The 22,305-nt window shown below is 41.2% G+C and overlaps 1 protein-coding gene across 1 annotated transcript; it reads right to left on the reverse strand.

Annotated features, from left to right (window-relative positions):
* Positions 1-16,545: 16,545 nt before the first annotated feature.
* Positions 16,546-19,160, reverse strand: LOC117462957 (neuromedin-U receptor 1-like). The gene is made up of 3 exons (XM_034105330.1): positions 18,473-19,160; positions 17,677-17,904; positions 16,546-16,847 (listed from the first exon to the last, which is right to left on the reverse strand). Exons 1-3 carry the CDS (start codon positions 19,158-19,160, stop codon positions 16,546-16,548), a joined length of 1,218 nt encoding a protein of 405 aa, XP_033961221.1.
* Positions 19,161-22,305: the final 3,145 nt, after the last annotated feature.

Below are 22,305 nucleotides of genomic sequence, written 5' to 3' on the forward strand. Positions count from 1 at the left end.
AATGTATTTAGTTTCCTATCCATGTGAACATGATTTAAAGAGCCTGTGACACGGTTTTCCCCCATCATCCAAACCCATCAATTTGAGTACATATTGTCCCCTTGAAAACCGTTACTGAACTGATTTTGGATATTTGTACTTTGATAACCATTAATCTGCCTTGAATGTTGACAATTTTCTGGATCTTCTCGCGGATTCTTCAAGTCCCGCCAAATGATGTGTGACGTCATTGCGGGCACAGCGCTCCAGCTGCACCGTCCAGGATCCCAGCTTCTGCATGTAAACCTTTATATATATACAGTCAGATGTAAACGCACGACGGCGCACACAGCAGCAAGCTCAGACAGCGATGACAGGTTAATGTTGAACGTGTCTGAGAGCTCATATGAGGCTGAAGGATCGGTTTATGTTGTATCTGTTAGAAGTTTAGGAATGAGGTGCGTCAATATGGGCGATCATACGGTCATGTAGCCAGTGGTGGAATGGGACTACAAATCATCCCGGGACTCTCGACCGGCCCACTTCGGTACCGCTAGTAAATTGTCAACGGGGGGAGTGGGGATGTCAGGGGCGGCGGGTGCTGTAGATAGTAAATGTAAATATGTAAATATTTGTGTCACTGCATCCTGGTAAAATACAAATATAATGTATAATGTCTCTGTCTTTGACATTAGCGCTGCTAGCCACCTGTGCCCTGTACTACGAAGCCAGTTCAACAGACCCTGGATATGTTTGAGTAACAAACAAACTAACAACAACAAACTAACAAACGAGATCTCGCTAAGCGGTCCGACGACGCTGGTTATCAACTCGGTAAATCAAGCCAGGTGAGAGCGCGTTCACGTCTAAGACACGAGTGGATCTGACTTTAATTACATTTGTCTCGAGTGTTTCGTCAACATAATGTGTTAAATAATACTTCTGCATCCAGTCTGTGACACTGTGAGTGTTGCACGGCCAGATGAGGCTGGAGAAGCTGACTCAGATAAGGAAATATATGATATATTATGATATTATATGATCGATGATCTGATTGATGATGTAATATGAATGATAAGTGCGACACGTCGGCGTCTTCTCTGCATACGGCAGTTTAAACTGTATTTCCTTTATCCTGTAATATGACTTGAGGGATTTAAACTCCGCACACTGAGTTGATCTCTTTTCTATAGACGCCGGAGGCGGGCAGCGTCAGGTAAAAGAAGTTATTTAGCCTTCTCAAACCTGAGCCTCACACGCCGCCTATGGGGGATGTGCTGGTGACTTATCCGACCGGCCCACTTCGGTACCGGCCCATCGGGATTCGTCCCGATGGCCAGTCCGCCACTGCACCCAGCCCACGTAAACTGTCAACGGGGGGAGCCTCGCTGCGGGGAAACAGTGGACCTAGTGTCCCGATCGGAGTGGGAATAATAATAATAATCCGTGCATTTTATCCATTAATTTCCCCAACATTGTGGTAAAAAAAACACACGTTTAATCCATGTTGTTGGTGTACTACAACTACAAAAAGCATCGGTTTGTTTTCTCATCAGGAAATGCAGACCGGCTCAAACAAACGATCATTTAATGTATCATATGTTCGCCGAATTGACATGAAAGCACTAATAAATGTAGTTTCATCCACTTGAGTTTACAACCACAAAAATAATCGATTTGTTTTTATATCACATCCGACGGGAGTAAATTCAGCAGCTCTCACTCCCGATTTTTAATCCTAATGTAATCATCATCTTCACCACGATCATCTATGTTTATGTCGCCGAATTGACATGAAAGCACTGACACATATGAATATACTGTAGTCAACTTCATTAAAACGTTATTAACGTGCCTAAACTCAGTAATTCACCATTTCTACGCATGACAACACACTTTGTCCGTGTTTGGCTCTCGAAGCGTTCCCGCATTGACGTCACTTCCGGCTTCCCCCAAAACTTCAAAATGAGTCGCAGGAATTTCCCCGCGATGTTCGAAGTTATTGATATTTAACGGAACGGTATCGCTTTTTCTTTTTTAAACTGACGGTTCGAGATTACTAGTAGCCCAATATTTCATTGCACAACAGTTGTTGGGATGGTGTCACAGGCTCTTTAAGTGGGGGGGACCTAACCTCCTCTAGGGGGGTCCGGGGGGCATGCTCCCCTGGCAAGATTGTTTGCACTTTGAGAGCAACATTAGGAGATCTATGGACACATCTCTCAACACCCAAACACAACTGTAAGCAGATTTTCTTTTAATTTATGGATATTTGACAAATCACTCCCCTTTAAAACTGTATTCTTCTTTATTAATAACTGTCATATAGTATTTTATACCTGTTTACTTTATTCTCTTATTTTTTTTATAACTATAATGATCATATAAAGATGTGCCTTTACCTCACTGGTTGTAGACAAAGCTTCTTATATTCGTTAGCATAGCTAGCTAACCAGATGCTAATGATAACAACACAGTTATTGACTGTATGATCAGTGTGTGACAGATGAGCAGATCGCCACTGGGCTTACAACTAAAGACACAGACACGCAGAAACTGCGGCATGTGTATGGACTTATCGGTACTGCAATTTCTGAAGTGCTGGAGTGGCGTTCTGGTGCTCTCCGTCAGAACTGCACCCCTGTCAGTCGAGACCATAGACTGTATATATAAATCGAGACATATACCACGTGATGACACCTTAGGCTCGTGTTGTGTTCAAGGACCCTGACCTTGGCCAGGAAAAACAGGCACTCGCTTGTTTAATTTTTTATATATATTTTTATATTTTTGTATACGGCCCGGAGGCCGGAGGTTCCCCACCCCTGCCGTAGAGTCTCACTCTGAGCGAGTGCTGCTGCAGCTGCTCTCGGCTTCGTCAATACTAATTCATTCATTCATTCAATGCTCGCCGGTTCCGCGGTTCCACATTGTGTGTTGTGAGGAGTCTGATATATTTAGTATATTTATATTTTAGTGCGACAGCCAGGGGTGACAGGCGCGTACGCGTCACAGGCAGCTTGCTGTTGCCAGATTGGGTGGTTTTCCGCATTATTTTGAAGCCTGTTTACGGTGTGTTTTAACTGGGTTTTCGGCTGAAAGGCATATGAAATCTGGCACACTTTTGAACGCCGTTATAATACAGTGCTGAGAATGAACGCACTTTTGAACGCCGTTATACAGCGCTGAGAATGAACGCGTTCTCAATTACGTTCATCTAGCGGAAATACAGTACGTTCAGTTCACGTTCGCCCAAAATATGAACGCGTTCATGAACGATCGTTCATTGAACGCGTTCAGGTACATCACGGGCCGTGAGTTACTACAAGCTTATAGTAGATTTAAAAAACGTTGTATAGAATAAAAGCTCACTGCGGGACGTTGTAGAAATGCGTGTGTGCACCACGACAAAGGAGCCTCATTCACTTTACATTGGGGTTGTTTGCGTGGTGCCGACACGCAAATGTAACAAAGTTCGTGACTCCACCACGCATTGTGGTGTTAAGGAGTCGTGGTGGAGTCACGCATTCTGGTGAGATCAGGTTGACCAGAACGCCACTCCAGCATTTCCAAAAATTGCAGTGTCCATAAGGAGCCGTAGCTACACATGCCGCAGCTTTTGCGTGTCTGTGTCTTTAGTTGAAAGCCCAGTGGTGATCTGTTCATCCGTCATACTGATCATACAGTCAATAACTTGACTGTTATTAGCATCTGGTTAGCTAGCTATGCTAACGAATATAAGAAGCTTTTTCTACAACCAGTGAGGTAAAGGCACATCTTTATATGATCATTATAATTATACAAAAACAAGAGAATAAAGGAAAAACTGGTATAAAATACTATATGACAGTAAAAAAAGTTGTTAAATAAGCAAGAATACAGTTTAAAAGGGAAGTGATTTGTAAAATATCCATAAAGAAAAAGAAAATCTGCTTACAGTTCGGTGTTGAGAGATGTATCCATAGATCTCCTAATGTTGCTCTCACACCAGATTGATGCTTTTAACATCAACATTTAAAAATATATTCCCGGGGGAGCATGCCCCCTAGAGGAGGTTAGGTCCCCCCCCCCCCCACACACACTTAAATCATGTTCACATGGATAGGAAACTAAATACATTTGCACACATCTTGTGTCCACATCTTTGTGTTTTGGTGGTCATGCCACAATCATGCACATGGTTTATGTTTATTAAGGATCCCCATTAGCTTTTGCTCTTGACAAAAGCTACTCTTCCTGGGGTCCACACAATACAACAATAATACAACAACATTCAAGACATAATTCCTGACATCATTAACAACATCACCAATATCATCAACAATTTCCAACATCATCAACAATCTCATCCACTTTCAATATCAATCTCAGTCTCAGCCAAGGATGGTACATGGTAAGAGTCATGGTCAAATGTCTGGATGAAGAGGTTGCTTTTTCTTTGCAAAGCATGAAAGAAAGGCCAAATGAATGGGCTGTGATTTTAGTATTTTTAAGCAGAGGTCAATCATTTGTACGGCCCTCGGAGGATGTTGTAAAAATTGAAATGGCCCTTGAGAGAAAAAAGGTTCCCCACCCCTGGATTAGACTCTACCCGGAAGGCGTACGCACGGGAATAAAATGAATATGAATTAAGATTTTAAAAAATATAACCCCAGCATGATATGTTTTGTATGATTATAATGTGTTAAAAGGTAAAGACTCTGTATTGGTTTGGACCTACTTTTTCTTCAAATAAACTGATCTCACCTTTTGGATTGGGACAATAAAAGGGAAAATCTGTGCTCTCCTCTCCTGCTTCAAAGGTAAGACTGCACCCTGCCACACACACGTTTAGGTAGGAACACACCCCATTTACTGATACCAAAATCCTTCGGGATCGCTTAAACAGATTAAAAAGAGTTGTCTGAATAGAAACAGCAGTTAATTGAACCTGGTTCTTCGGGGAGTTGATAGAGGTGAGATCTTGCTGACGTTTGGTGGATCTGAGCCAAGCAGTAAACTTACATAGACTCAGTAACTTCGGTCAGGTCAATTAGTGAGGTCAGAGTAATTTACCGGAATAAATTATCAGGACCTCATCTACTCTAAACAGTAAAAATAAAAAAAACTCATAAAGAGAAGAAGGAAGATATATTAAAATAGGAAAATAAGTAGAACGAAGAAGAAGAAGAGTGCCAGAGTTATGTGGGGGCCCAATCTGTACACTGGCTTCCCGTTTCATAGATGAGTGATATAATTGTAATCGTAGTCCTCAAATCACTCAGTAATCTCGGGATGAAATCCATTTGTGATTTATTTGAAGATTAGAAACCCGAGGTATAGCCCTTAGGTCTTTAGGAAGCAGTTAATCGGCAGTACCTTAAGACACCAAAACAGAAACAAGTGCGCTTCTTCTGCGCTATGAGATAGAGCCAACATGCTTGCCATTTTCAAATCTAAATGTGAAACTGCTTTTCTCCTGTGTCTGTGATTGATTGACCCCCCATCAGCATTTTTATTTCCTTGCATTTGGGGTAATCTCAATATGAATTCAGAATTTGTAGATATTAGTACTGTAAGCGTTGAGGTTTTTGTTGTGGTCCAAGTAGAATTGACCAATCACATTGGTTATGCAGGTAAACATCGCCTGAAGTCTTGATTTTGATTTTACAGCTACTTGTGAAACAATGTGGCCGTGCAAGTCGTCTCTCAACTCCCCCCTCATGTTTCAAGTTGCTTTTAAAACTATAAACACTGAGTAGCACAAAGAAAAAGTAGTCTTATTATCTAAAGGCTGTTATAGTGACACAATGCAGTTTTGATAATTAGACAGATTTGGGCTTAAATCTTTCACAGAGGAAGATACACTTTATGGATGAAACATTACAACTAGAAAATTAAGTACTTTGAATAGATTTTCTTTAAGATTTTGACTCTTAAAAGCACAATTTAACGATATTTCAGTGAATCAAAGCAGTTTTGTTAACATCAATGATTTTTTGCTTTTTCTTCTACACAGATACTTTTAGATACACTTTTATTCATGCAAAACTTTACACCTGGTAGAATATTAAGTACTTTGTAAGGAGTTGGGTTTCTTTATCGGCAGTTTGTGATTAGTGACAGTTTTGGGCTTATTTCTCTCACAAACGTACTGTAAGATAGACTTGTATCGATGAAAGCTTACAACTAGAAAGTACTTTTCTTTAGGAATGTGAGTCTGAAAGGCCCTTTAAGATTTCAAGGCTATTTCAGTGGAATGCAGTTTTGTTAACATCAATGATTTTTGCTTTTTTTCTCCTACGCAGATACTTTAGCATCAAATGATATAATTATATTATACAGCTTAGTTGAATACTCGATTCTGATTGGTCAATTTGGACATTCTACAGGTTATTAATTTTCGCTAACAGACCACCGCTCCAGTCAATTTAACATTAACTGTGGACAACAAACATTAGTTTTTTCCATCAGAAAACACTGTGGAATACTTTTTGAATATTCGTTTTTATTTGTGTGGAGAACACGACCTTTGGATTCTTTATTGTCCCCAGTAACAGCGCAAAAGAAAGACATTTGCGTGGGGATCCTGATCACCTTCTCTGTGTTCTTTATTCATTATACACCGCTTCACTGCACATTATGACTTACCTAATAGTCATAATTAAATAATCTTTTCTTAATTGATTTAATTCTGTTCTTTACTGCTTATTGTTCCTAAATGTCATTCTAATGCTTTTAATTGCCTATATTCAGCACTTGCCTCGGGTAATGAAGTGTGTGCTGTATAAACAAAGCTGCATTGCCTTGCCTACAAAACATCAAAATGGAAAAACACTCGTCACAATTTCCAAATAGCCCATTGTAACATCTTCAGGCTGCTTCTTTTGTTCGACCAACAGGCTAAAACGCAAAGATATTGACAATAGCATATAACAGAAAAAGCAGCACATCTTCACATCTGAAGCTGGATCCATAGAATGTTTAGTTTAGTTCATCTAAAATGAATGCAAAACCTTTTGTTAAAGGAATCCTTATAAACCAGTGAAGGTCAGAAAGATGTTTTTGTATCTTTGTATGAAGAGTTGTTCTGTCTATCCAGCAGAGGCTCCTCTGAGTAGTCAGTGTGACGCAGGACACACTCCAACCGTGTCTCCGTCCCTAATGGACACTCTCATGGAGGCGTGCTGATTCAACCGGGCAGACTGAGAGGCAGGCGGCCTTTTTAATGGATTCACTCATTAACAGTCCACACACACACTTGTAAAATGTATGTAAAAGATGCAATTATAAACAGTGAGAGAGTGCTCTTAAATGTCAGATTTGTTTAAGTGTGGCTGCATTTACTGCTGTGAAAATACCAGCGTCTAAGTAACCTGCTGCCATTCATTCAGGCCGGCATTACAAATGTCTGCAACTAAATTAAATAGATGAATAGCTGAGGTGGCTTGGTTTTAAAGCTCAAGAGCGTGGGGTTTTGAGAAGAAAGTTGGACGTGCGTAACTTAGTTTTACCGTCAGAATGTATAGTTTTAAAAGAGCTATGAACAAAATACAGCGATTAATTTGAGTTTAAATAATTATTTTTTTAATTAAGTAACATTGTCATAAGATGATGAAGAGTTGACAGTGTTGAAACCTACTGTATGTTTACACTTTACAGTGTTTGAATTATGTTAAATACTAAGTTGAATGTGTATTTCAGAGATACTGAAATTAGCATGATAAGCAGCTAGCCCCAGCCCATCATATCTTGTAATAAAAAGTCGAGAAGAGATACTATGTCACTGTAGCGTAAAGGCAAAGTAGTCCCAGTGGCGGGAGTGAGGGCCCGCTGGATGAGCTAGCTAGCAAGAATTAGCTAGTTAGCTAGTTCTTTCGTCCTTGTTCTTAGTCCCAGAAACACACATTTCCTCAAACCGAATGCTCAATTACTACATTTTAACAATACTGTATCTGATTTTTTTTGAGGGGCCATCGTTTTAAAATGCAACAACAGCTGAATGTTGCTTTATATGTCAAGTAAAGTTTTATGTCAATATGAGCATGATGACCAACATCAACATGCATCAGGCAAACGACAGTAGTGAGACTGGGTTGTCTTTTTACACACACGGAGTTTTGAGACAAACCTTCCGCAGGTCTCGGCTAAAATCTACTCGTGTCACTGGCCGTTTCTCAATCGCGAGGATGCTGGTTTGGTAGTCGCGTACTTCCAAGTCACTTCCTTCAGAAACTAAGCAAGTATGCTTCCAAGCCACGGCTTCGGAAAAGGAGGAAGAATGGAACAGGCTAACAAGTGTGCCACTCTCTCTAACGGTTTCAACATACACTGTACCGAAAAAAAATACCTCACGATGTCTATCTAATTATGAACTTGCTTTACTTTCACGGAACACATTTTTGGTGATAACAAATGTAACAAAGTAACATATTTACCAACACATGTTCTACGCCACTACATACTTACATTTAAATGTGTGCTGTGTCGGTTCAGCCATTCTCCGCAAGGGTTTTTGAAATTGGTCCGTGCGCAAAGCATTGTGGGGATTTTAAGGACGCGAAGTCTACCCATGTGCAGCCTCGAAATTTCCCCCAAACCAAGGACGCGGCCTCGGTGGAATTCCAAGTATGCTGGAGATTGGAACAGTCCTTCGGCGGCACTCGATGACGTAGCATCCTTGAAATATTGGCTTGGAAGCCAGTATCCTCAAGATTGAGAAACGGCAACTCAGTTATTTTCGGAAACCACGTGATGGCCTGCTGATGACGAAATTTCCGCATGATTTCAAAGTAAGAGCATGATGGTTTGTTTAATGCACCATTTTGTATTATTATTATGAACAGCGGAATGTTAGATGCATTCTTTATCACCATCATCATCATCATCATCATCATCATCATCATCATCATCATCATCATCATCATCATGTTATAGTGATACAGTTAGTTTTATTAGTTTATTTGTTCAATACAGCATATATCGAGCACTATCGTATGCATTGATGTTGAAGTAGGCTACGCTACTGTTGGGTCCCGGGAGCTACAGCAGCGAAGCAGCCCAGAGATAACTCTTTCTTCATTGTTTTTTTGTATATTCAGTCAAGCGTGTCAAAGTTACAAAGCACTTCACATCTTATTAATTGGCCTAGTTTTACCTTACCAGTGCAGTGGTAAAGTAATCTGTAGAAAAACACCGTATTTAGGTTAGCCTTCATCTTAAGGCTACATTAAATGTTATAATATCCATTGTGTCCTTTCTACTGTATATGTATCTATTCCTGTCTATTGCTTTTATTTGTATTTAATCTTATTATGTTTATACTTGTTTCCACATATACATTTCACAATTGTATATCTATATATCTATCCATCTAGATAGATAAATAGATAGATCGTAGGGACAGGGATAACCTGTCCAATTTGATGTTTATGAAGGATGAAAATTGTAATAAAGTGTTATCGCTTATGTTTCCTTCCCCTATCATGTGCAGCTTGACCAGATTTGCTTTAATTGGTTTACCATTGTGATTCTAAATTCAATTTGGATCTCTCTTCTTACATTGATTACACCGCGAGTCAAAACATGTCAGGATGATGCATGTAAAATAAAGTACAAGTTTCCATGAGTTTGAACAGATATAAGCCAGCGATGTGAGTCAGAACTATTTGCATTGCATCTCCACAGCGCATCATATTGACATCAATGTTTTTTTGAACAAGCCGTTTCTCTAAATAAAAGTCAAAGTGGAATGCATCATCTGTCTCATTTGGTTTGATTTGTGCTTTAATTAATTCAGCAGTGCCCACATTCCAAGAGTTCTATAAAATTAATTATACAAATGTCCTTTTCGTCATTAAATATTAACCACACTTTTGATTGCATACAATTACTCGGGCGATACTGTGATGCATCGTCTTCAACAATTATATTTCAGTGTTTTCTGTTATTGCGATGGAAGTTCTGGGCTCGTTGTGTTTCATTAGTGTAAAGATCAGGCTTGGGGAGTAACGGATCTCGAAACAAAGAAAGGTTACTGTATTTTCTTATAGTTACATACATTCAAAAAATTATTAAATCAGATTACTGTTACATTTCTAAAACTAGGATTATTAGCAGTATTACTGCTGGTTTTCACTTTCTTTGTTCTGTTTTTAATTCAGTAAGTGAACCCATATGTTCATAAAATGGTGTGTGTGAGCTTAACTGTGTGTATTAAACTAAAACTGAGCATTTTATGTAAGCTCATATTTTATTGTTGCTTTTTAAACTATAGTATGTGCTCATGTGTTTCATTGTTGGTGTATACTGTACTGTATAGGATACTGCCTGAATATGCTTCATGAAAGGCAGGCTTTCCTATTAAAGGGGCCCTAATATTCTTTATGTGATGTTACTTTCCTGTAGTGTGTTATTTTGTTTTTTCTACGTGATAGGCTCATAAGTGGCACATCTAAGTGGTTGACCAATCACAACAGATCCGCCCAGCTAACCAATCAGAGCAGACTGGGCTCTGGTTTCAGACACAGGGTGAAAAGAGGTGCTGCAGCACAGGCAGTATGAGAGAAATAAAGAGCTTTTTGAACATTAAAGCATGGAGACATGTAGAGACACTACATACTATGAAACCTGAATATCAGCAGAATAGGGCCCCTTTAATAAAATCTCTGAGCAGAGGACACGTTTTTTATACTAAATATCTTGGGTTCTTCTTTTCTAAGGTTCCATTGTTCCTACATAATACACATAAGAAAAAAAACATCTCATTGATATTTATTTTCTATATATTTGCATTGCATTTGATATTGATGTGTTCCAAAAGTAACGGAAAGTTATCGGGTTACATTACTTTTATTTTGTGATACTCAGATTACATTACTGATTACATTTGTTTTTACAGGTAAATAGTAATTGTGACAGAATACACTTTTTAGATAACCCTCCCCACCCCAGGGCTGATGTATCATGACTAACCCAGTGACTTTCCCCTCTGCCCTCTTAATCACATTTCCATTTGTATAATGAGTTTTTACTGTGTCCCCCAGAGTTTGAGATGAGACAGCCAAGGGGAAAAAGTTATTGTGGCTTTTGGCAGATGTTGCTTCTCATAACTAACTTTTCACTTTTCACTAAGATGTTTACACAGAAGCCCTGGAGCTGCTCTATAGGAGCTTGAAAACAAGACTCGTTATAAACACATTTGTCCCCAACACTAAACCAGTAATAAGAACAGCATACATTACCTTCAGCACTAATTTTCAAAACAAGGTCCTTTAATCATATATAGTATTTCAAGGGTACAGAAACATGTTTTCATTAAATATTAAAGAATACTGCACCAGGCCTGAGCATTAACTAAATAGATTAATATGTACAAGCCTTTATTACAATTTGCAATAATTCAACACAAGAAACAACAACCTACACTTACACTTACATGTTTTTCTTATCGGAAAGCAATACAGGTGATCTGCTAAACCTGACCGTTTCTAAAGCAAAAACGTTATACATGTAGAATTAATATCGTACAATGTAGATGTTTGAAATACTTACATTTATGTTTAAAATGTAATGCTTGCAAGGCACATGAGTACTCAGCTGCGCCACTGGTTATAAATACCATATACAAACCATTACCTCATGTTATAACACCGCTTGGTTGAATACTTCATTCTGATTGGTCAATTTGGACATTCCAGAGGTTGGCTAAGGAGGATCAAGGGACTTTGTGCAGTCATATCAATCCACAGAAAGAAGTCCGGTCAATTACATGTCAGCTGTGGACAAAAAACATGGAATACTTTTTTAATATTGTGGAGAGCACGAAACTTTGGACTCATGATGGCTAAACTGTCCCCAGTAGAGAAAAGAAAAACAGAACAAGAGAAGGAAAGAGGTTAAAAGACAGAGTGTGCCAGAGAAATCCAAATGCCATAAAAGATTGCATACATTTCCAGTTTCTTATTTTTCCAGTGTGATAGCTGTCAAACAGAAGTTAAATCAATTTAAATCAATTTCTAACAATATACTTATATAGCGTATACAATACACTAAAAGGATTTATTCTCAAATAATCTGGAAATTACGTTGTTAAAACAATAATCATCTCTCTCGTTCAGATTAATGCGGTCGTTTTTTTTTCTTCTTTGCGAAACGCCGCTTTGTCAAATGTCCTGTTTGGATTGCCGTACATCGCTGTCCAATATGGCGGACCAACTCGCGCTTGCACAGTGCAAATCGGGCTGACATGCAAATCGGGTAGTGACACGATCAATGGAAAATAAATGTGAACAGACTTGGACAGTTACCCCTAGATTCCACCGGGTCCGTCTGCGGTACGTTACGGCAGCGCCGCGGTTTTGGTCCGGCCTCCTCCGGCATCATACCTTACCGGGCGCGTTTCAGAAGCATTTCAGAAGCGGAGCGTCTTGCCTGCCGGCTCGCAGTTTTTGTTGATTTGGGCATATTTCCTGGACAGGCTACTTTGTACAGACAAAGTTAATAATAATTGTAATATCCCAGTTATAAACGACATGAATCAAAGATGTGTTGCTGTATTTCAGTGGTAAAAAAATGCATTCATCATCATAAAACGCAACACTTTTGTTTTTGCTCCCATTTTTCATGAGATGAACTCAAAGATCTAAAAAAAAATTAGAAACACAAAATAACCATTTCTCTCAAATATTGTTCAAAAATCTGAAAGACTCTGTGATAGTGAGCACTTCTCCTTTGCCGAGATAATCCATCCCACCTCACAGGTGTGGCATATCAAGATGCTGATTACACAGCATGATTATTGCACAGGTGTGCCTTAGGCTGGCCACAATAAAAGGCCACTCTGAAACGTGCATTTTTGCTTTATTGGGGGGGTCTGGGGGGGTCCGAAAACCAGGCAGTATGAGGGGTAGGGGTAGGGTTAGGGTAATGTTGTGAATCGAGTGGCCCATGGTGGTGGTGGGGTTATGGTATGGGCAGGCGTATGAGGCGAAACGCTTCTGGGACGCTTCTGAGCCGTAACGCGGCGCGTCTGGTGGAATAGCACCCATTGACTAGAGTGGCCGCGATCCTTGCGGACGCCGCGGCGCAGCCGTAACATGACACAGACGGACCCGGTGGAATTTAGGGGTTACAGAAAACCTCGATCTGCACTGTCGCCATTTTAAGTTACATTGCTGTTACGCCACTCCAGGTTTTGGTACGCAGTGGGACAGAATATTTGTTATTAGTGAAAGCAATACGATCGTTTTTTAAATCAACCAAATATTTTTAAATCATTTTTGTCAGTCAAGTTGATGGTATAATTAGTAGAAAGTTGTGTAATAAGCGGGATAATATACAGCGAGGTGGTCATTCATTTAAAAAAAACGACACGGTGACCAAGATCGCAAAGTGAAGATCCTTTGGGGGGCCTTACATCACTTTTCACCCATTACACTTTCCTAGAGAAATGCTCTTTTTTATACAGGATACATGGTACATTTATTCTTTCATATGAAATCTTCATCATTAGTCAGCCTGGAATTGTTTTGCTTCACAATATACACAATAAATACATTTATCATGTACAACAACAGTTAGCCATACACAATCACAGGGAGAAAATGCAAACACCAGACAGTAAGGATTAAACCCTTCTTGGTGTCAGGCGTCAGTTCTAACTACTGTACCCGATTTGGAATGTTGAGACAGTCGATGGGTTGTAATCCCATGAATAACAATGCTGTTGTATCATTTATATGATAATTTCATTGTTCACTGGAACATTGGCGCCAAGAGAGGTCGATGTCATCACTTTTTGCGCTTCATTACGTCCTATAGGTCCTCTCTCTAATAGGTTTTGAGTTACTGTATATATTTCTGGAGACTGGAGGACTGTCCCGGAGCTTAGCTTGTTTTTTCTGAAGTGCACCTCATGAGGCTTGTCAAGTAGCCTTTGGTTGTATCTATATGGGAAAACATCTGTTCAGCGCCATGTAACATTCTCTACCATACCACTTAGATGTCAGGATGTGTGGAAAAAGTAGGAGCCACATGCAGTATTAACAAAAAGCGAGCTTTAATTTACAAAAAAAGCCGATGACAAAAAGAAAACAAGAGACAAACTTAGCATTACCAAAACAGGGGAGCACTAGTAAATAATCCAGGACCAAAACTTCAAGGACAAACATGGAGCGTGACATGAAGGGAAAGACAAACAATGAACCGACAGGGGAACACAGGAAGAGACAAGACTAAATACAGGGAGGGGTAATCACAAGACGAGAAACAGCCGGGCAGGGGAGGAGAAACACAAGGGCAACAGGTGAACACAATTAGACAATCAGACACACCAGGGAAACTAACGACAGGGTGGAAAACACAGGGAGAAAAGAACAGCAAAACAAAACCCATTACCAGACACAAAACTAAAACCGTGACATGACATAAGAATCGTGACAGAACCCCCCCCCCCCCCCCCCCCCCCCCTCAAGGGACGGATTCTAGACGTCTCTAAACACACAAACAAAGTCCAAACTTCGAAAAGGGTGGGTGGAGGGGGTCCAGAGGACGGAGCTCGGGCGGATGGCCCGGGGGCAAGGCAGAGTTCGTGGTGGGGGTCTCAGGCTGACGGCCCGGGGGAAAGGCAGAGTTCATAAAGGGGCGAAGGCCACAGCGGGCGAACTCAGGGGGCCGGGCCCGAGGGCGAGGACCGTGGCCAGGAAAGTCAGGGGGCCGGGCTCGAGGGCGAAGACCACGGCACTCAGGGGGCCAGGCTCGAGGGCGAAGACCGCGGCATTCAGGGGGCTGGGCTCGAGGGCGAAGACCGCGGCTGGGGAACTCAGGGGAGACTGGAGAGGTGACTTGAGAGGGAACTCGAGAGATGACTTGAAAGAGGATTCCAGAGGGAACTCGAGAGGAGACTCGAGAGGGGACCTGAGAAGGAACTTGAGAGGGGACTCGAGAGGAGACTCGAGAGGAGACTTGAGAGGGAACTCGAGAGGAGACTTGAGATGGGACTCGAGAGATGACTTGAAAGGGGACTCGAGAGGGAACTTGAGAGGTGAATCGAGAGGGGAATGGAGAGGGGACTCGAGAGGAGACTTGAGAGGTGACTCGAGAAGAGACTCGAGAGGGGACCTGAGAAGGAACTTGAGAGGGGACTTGAGAGGGGACTTGAGAGGGGACTCGAGAGGAGACTTGAGAGGTGACTCGAGAAGAGACTCGAGAGGGGACTCGAGAGGAGACTCGAGAGGTGACTCGAGAAGAGACTCGAGAGGGGACCTGAGAAGGGACTTGAGAGGGGACTTGAGAGGGGACTTGAGAGGGGACTCGAGAGGGAACTCGAGAGGGAACTCGAGAGGGGACTCGAGAGGAGACTTGAGAGGTGACTCGAGAAGAGACTCGAGAGGGGACTCGAGAGGAGACTTGAGAGGTGACTCGAGAAGAGACTCGAGAGGGGACCTGAGAAGGGACTTGAGAGGGGACTTGAGAGGGGACTTGAGAGGGGACTTGAGAGGGAACTCGAGAGGGAACTCGAGAGGGGACTCGAGAGGAGACTTGAGAGGTGACTCGAGAAGAGACTCGAGAGGGGACTCGAGAGGAGACTTGAGAGGTGACTCGAGAAGAGACTCGAGAGGGGACCTGAGAAGGAACTTGAGAGGGGACTTGAGAGGGCACTCGAGGGGAGACTCGAGAAGAGGACATAAGAATCGTGACGTTAGAGGGTAACAACCTTCTGTTTGAGGACCTTTCCCATTAGACGTTTAATCATGTGGTACTCAAGTACAGATAAGTGGTGTATAACAGAAGAAAAAAAAGTGTAATGCCGCAAGTGAGGCAAGGTTCCGCTTAGAAAATAATGAATGCAGGTCTATCGTCCTGGAGGATGTTAATGTCATGGAGAAATATTGGTCAAATATAATCAGTTTCGTGAGCTTGAAAACAATTGATGGGTATGCCAAGCCATGGCAACAGCAATCTCTATGACTTCAGACTGTAACTCATACTCATTGAGTCATTGTTTTTAGACTTACTTGCATTGGTGTTGATATTGGGAGGCTGGAATGATCCACCTTGCTCATAGCGTGACAGACAGACATTGGTTTAGCCGACCCTTCTTGTTTCTTTTAACACACGCTGTTCAAATGGTTGTTTTGAATTCCTAACCGCAAGGCTGATTGCTCTTGTCGCTTGGGCTTCATCTAAATTAAATGTAACGTAATGTAACCAATGTGTTCAATTTCTTTTTCTTAATAGAAAAAAATATTAAAAAATATTTTAGCCTCTTATCAAATTCAAATTGATATTGATCAATACCGGGTAATTATTGTTAAAGCAAACCCTGCCTTTAGATGAGCTTGAATTATTCTTGCTGTACATTCTTCAAGTCTCTTAGCTCTACTAGTGGTGCGTTGCTGATACTGGTAGCTTGAAATGAGATCTGGCAATGATGGCGTATAGGTCATAAAATCCATACATTTGTCCAAACTAAACCATTCAATGACCCTTTATTCCATGTAGGCCTACTATCTGCACTTCTCTACTCCCAGGTCTTAATTGATCACCTATCCATGTATACAGTTCTTGAATTTCCATTGGCCAAAACTAAGTACTGCTGGGCATTTTCTCACTCAAGGTGCTGCGTTGGGTCATCTGTTGGCTGAAGCGTGCGGGCCAGCTGTTATGATAACAAGTAACGTGACTGAACATTTCTCTGAACCTGGTGGCCATGAGGTTGTAGAGGATGGGGTTGATGGCAGAGCTCAGGTAGAAGAAGACCTCGGAGACGATGTGGACGAGCTCGAAGACCTGGAGGTGCTGCTCGGACAAGGGATCAATGTAGCTCCACATCAGGCGGTCCACAAGGAAGGGGGCCCAGCAAAGTCCGAACACAATCACCAGCACACCTGAGAAGGCCAGATGGATAGTGTAAGGGATTAATGGTCAAATGGGGAGATACAAATTGTATACGCTGTAATATTCCTGGACCATAAACTGTAACCTATAGCCACTTTGACCTCACACAGTTGTTTATGGACTAACATTTAGAAGCACTAAGACGGGCATTTTCATCACCACCATCTCAATTATTCGGTGCCAGAAGTGACCATATTTGAACAGGAAGATAGAGCTGGAGAATACCATGTACCGTAAGACAAACAAAAACACTGAATTTCCAGCTCAAACTAGCGCTAGCTAGTTAACTTGGATAGCACGGTTCGTTCTTGATAACTCTAATAGTGTTTGGGAATGTTTTGCTCGGGAAAAACATGCTGAACACAAAAGAAAAAATGTTGGTATTGATCTGTCAATCATAATGTAACCAGACAACAAAGCACATCCCACTTGAACCACAATTGAATGAACATCAGCCCTTTTTGAAGAAAGCTTGATTATAGACTTCTATACAATCTGAATTATGTTTGCAACCAGTAGAGTTGCCCTGTGTTGGTCATTAAAAGAATACAGGTTTAAGGCAACGTGTCATTGACCTCACTTTTCAGAATCAGAGGTTTTCCTGGACATTTCAATCATACTGTCAATCCAATCACCAGCATGAAACTGACTGCAAGACATAGCTTGGACAGATGGACATGTTACTAAAAATATAGCCTTTAAAGAATATCTTCATATGGGAACAATGGGTGTAAAGACTTACGCACACGCAGATATGGTGAATTGAATTTCAGTTTCTATTTAGCAACATTGAATCAAGCAACATAAAATGAAACCCACACAGCATTTTGGTGACTTGCACGTTGCGTCTGCTCAGTTTCTGCTTGTGGGACCTGGAGAGACTTTCCGGTCCAAAGCTTGTGTCCACCACAGTCATCAACCTGTCCCTCTGCAGCCGCACACCAATAATCAGGTAGAGGATGCTGATTATCATCAAGGGGAGCAGGAAGAACACAAACGTGGAAATCAGGATGATGAGGTTGTACACCCAGATGGGCTTCATCACATCTGTGGATGGAGATGTAAGGACCCAGTCAGCTCAAGGACCCAGGTGTGCCATGGCCATTATAGCTTCATACATTACATAACCAGTGAGCCCTTATAAGAAAGCAGCATGACTCCAAATCCTTTGGGAATTGACTTTTCGCTAAGCGTCATTAGCAGGCTGATGTTTTAGATTTTCTTTACCACTACCTGATAACGGGAATTTGTTACAGATATTAATGTTGCCCATACAATGTACCTTAATGTCTTCAATGATCTTTCCCTGGTTGATTCACCTGTGATTGTTTATTTATTTTCTGTTGAAATGTCAAACTAGCTTTTTGATGGGTTGATATGACATTTTGTACATATAACCTTCTTCCTCAAAGGATCAATGGTAAATACTTTAGGGACCATCTGACATTTCATTTGCACAATCATTAGTTCAACATTTAAATGTGTCCAATAATTGTTGGTAGAAATAAGCTGTACTTTCTTCTAAGTGCAATTACCACATGACACCATGCTAATGCTAACACAAATCTGTAAAAATAGCACCAAAAATAATCTCGATGAATAAATGTATACGTACGGCAGATAGCAGATCGGGGGAACTCTCGTCCAAACCATGAAGGCAGCACCACGATGCCATGCAGACTAGTGTTTGGCACAGCACACAGCATGGAAAGCACCCACAGCATGAAGATGACCCTATTTACGTGAGCCTGTGTGGTCATGTGTTTGACCTTGAGGGGGTGCACCACCACCATGTAGCGCTCCACGCTCAGCGCTGTCACATTAAGGATGGAGGCGAAGCAGACGGTCTCAAATAAGAAGGTTTTAAAGGAGCAACCACCCCCCCCGAGCAGGAAGGGGTAGTTCTGCCACATTTCGTAGAGCTCTAATGGCATGCCCAGCAGCAGCACCAGCAGGTCAGAGACTGCCGGGCTCATCAGGTAGTAGTTGGTGGGCGTCTGTATCACCCTGTTGCGCAAAATCACAGTGCAGGTGAGAGAATTGCCCAGTGCGCCCACCATAAAGATGGTAAGGTAGGTGACACAGGCAGGGAGGAACACAGGGGACTTGACCGGGCCCAGGTGCATGGATAGGTACTCCTCCTCGCTTAAACACATGTAATGCAGATCCTGAGCAGTAGCATTAGCCAACACCCAGGAGATATTCACCCCACACACCACAGAAGCGTCGGGGCAGCCCACGTCACTGAGGACTGTGGCATCGGATGTGAAAAGAGCAGTGAGGGAGCAGTTACGCTGCAGCATTTTGTTGATTGACCGGAAGGTAAATTGGCTTCTAAACCTAATGGAGAGAAGAGAAAGGGTGACTTTAAATAATACCTCCACACATTTTTCACATGATGTGTAGTTTACTCATTACATTCCAAAAGATAATGACTTTTTTGGCTCGAGGTGGAAAAATGTTTGAGGGCAATACGATTTTGGATCGGTTTCCACTGCTGACTTTCTCTCTCAAACTATTTATCAGCAGTTGTTTTGGGTCGGGGTGTTTCTCATGACTGTATGTATTCTTTGCAGTATTAGTATTAGTATTATCTTTGCAGTATTAGTTTCAGAAAATGTAATGTCAAACTGTTGCCAACATCTTTGTAGCTACCAACATATCTCCCCAAGGCATAAAACCCTAACTCTAGCTCTATATGCAAACAGATGAGTTCACACACTTCTGGTACCAAGCAGCTTTGGTATAGCTTCTATTAGAGAAACTGTTCTCATAAGTCCAAGCCACTTCAAGCCAAAACACCTTTTAACATATAAAGAAAGAAAGGATTTGTAGAATGTTCTTGCTAACTTAATAACAATGCTGTCCCTCAGAATGTTAAACAGTCCCAACATTTGACATGAATAAAGTCTTCTATATAATTCAATCTAATGTTGTCTTATCCAGAGTTTATTGTCAGCAGAACACAGACTCTTGAGAGTCTGTGTTTTTAGATTATACAAAGGATTGGTGAATTCGGCCCTGTACTGAGTGATATCATACACACTGCTTTGCTTTCTGCACGGACCTCACAGCTGTTCTCACTGTAAAAATTGTGTTGCGATTCAAGAAGTTCATACAATTATTCAGGGGATACATGCAAAGCTGTCATTGGTTGAGATAAGTCCGGCCGTGCGTCACGACTCTTTTAAACATCGCTGTTGCCGCCGGTAATACCTCCGCGGAGGACCCATTAGTGTATCCTCGATTATAGCTCCTCCAGCAACACTCCAGAGCAGGGGCGGTTCTAGGGGGGGGCAGTGCCCCCCTAACACTGACCTCTGACCCCCCTGTGGCACCCCTAACAATGAAAAGTGTTTTGTTTTTTTAAATGTATATTTTCTGGTACTCGGTTTGCCAAAAACCGCAGGATTTTGTTGCTGTAATGTGAGATTGTGCAGACACCCTTATGTAAAGTAGAGATGTAACTGTTCATTGCCTTTATTTTTATATAAATAGTGCACTATAACATAAGCTGAAGCTAACAGTAATAACTATAAGATCTATCTGAAATAAATAAGTGTACTGAAACAAATACCAATAACTGTATTGCATTGTTTTCTTATGCGCAGTTACTTCATACTGTCTAGTTCTCTTTTTCGTCCTGCATTTATTGTGCCCCCCTCAGAAATAACTGGCCCCCCCCAGTCAAATTGGTCTAGAACCGCCACTGCTCCAGAGAGCCTCCTCCATGCTCGATCCTCGATGTGCATTTAGAGAAATGAGGGCCCAATCCCAAACCACGCCCTACACCCCACCCCTACACACTACCCCTCCGTTCGCGCGGAGGGTCGGCCACAAGTGCTGTTCCAAACCAACGAGTGTGGAGCGGTGTGGAGGGGGAGTGGGCTATCAAGCCATCAAACAGCGAGTCTGCAGCGGTGCTGACTGGAGACCGGTCTTTACCTGACCGGTCTCAACGCTGTGTGTGTCCGTCAGGAAACAAGCTGTTAAGTAGTTCCAGCAAACATCCACTGATAAATTGCGATGTTAACAACCTCATGATAACCTCATATGTTTTTAATTTAGTATCATACCTGTGGTTAGTCTAGAAAAAGGTCAATGTGTGCATTTTATTATAAAGTTGTGTATACAGACTGTTGCAAAAACTAAGAAGCTTATAAAAATCAGGTTTAAAACTAAAAGAGCTTTCCAAAAAAACAAAATTAAAGATGTTTGTTACACCGTTGTTACATACAGTTATAGCATTTCCTGTTTCTGCCGGAGAGAGGGGAGTTTGTCCCAGGGCCGGTCGGATAAGTCACTAGCACCCCCATATAACTTGACATCTAACTGTGATAGCAACTGTGCAACTGAGGTGATAATGTGAGCATGGGACAAACGGAACTAATACCTTGTGTTGGGAAACCAAATATTAGCAGCAAATCATACCAGCAACAAGACTTCTGTGTATTTTTACAAAACTATGATCTCTTGGTATTCCATGCAGCTTATTGTTTCAGAGCATAACAAATCATCAAAGATTAGAAACCCTTAACTCTTCTATATAGGCATGACAATATAGATGGACTGGTAGGAAAAGCATTCTGAATTAGATGCGTATTGTAAATAAAAGCTTTAAAATAAAACACATATTACAATCGAAGCAATTCGTTTTAAGAAATCCATTCTATGTGAAGGCAAATAGCCAGTATGTTAGTAACTTCCAAAAAAAAGTATAAAGTGTAGCAGACCTTAAACCAGTGAATTACAATATACATAAAACAATGTTATAATATCACACTGTCATATTCATCTTCCCTGGAACCATAAAACTGGTTTCGGCTAATTAGCACAAGAAAGAAGAACCTTGAATATATCTCAGTACCTTGTAATGAACAAAACAAAAGATATATATAGTTGGGGAAGGTTTCATATTGTAATTTGTGAAATGGTGTTAAGAGTTGTTACCTGAAGGGTTGTTTTTTATCCACTGAGGGTGCAGTTAATTATGTTGTGCAGAAGTGATTTTAGTTGCTGTGCTTTATTACACCAGTGCTCGGTAAAACCACATTTGGAACCCTAAGGTGACCCAGTCCCAATAGTAGCATGTGATACTGTAATATTCATCTATTTCAAATGTTTTAGTGTCAATGATTTTTCCTCCATTTGACGGATTTGTTATCTCAATAATGGTTTGATTACATTTCCTGCATTACATCAAAGTGGGGCTGCTCTTGATTATGAATAAATATTAATTTGATCAGTTAAAAGTGATTGTGATGAGTTTATGCCTTTGAGTAAAGAATAATCAAACACATCTGTTATTTATTGTATTTACTATTATATATGTGTATTAATTCCAGTAACTGCTAGAATCCATTTCAAGACAATGGTACTTGCGTACCATGCTGCGAATGGATCTGGCCCTTCCTACATCCAGGACATGGTTAAACTGTACACCCCAGC

This window comes from Pseudochaenichthys georgianus, chromosome 17, assembly GCF_902827115.2.
Source record: "Pseudochaenichthys georgianus chromosome 17, fPseGeo1.2, whole genome shotgun sequence".
Classification (NCBI taxonomy): Eukaryota; Metazoa; Chordata; class Actinopteri; order Perciformes; family Channichthyidae; genus Pseudochaenichthys; species Pseudochaenichthys georgianus.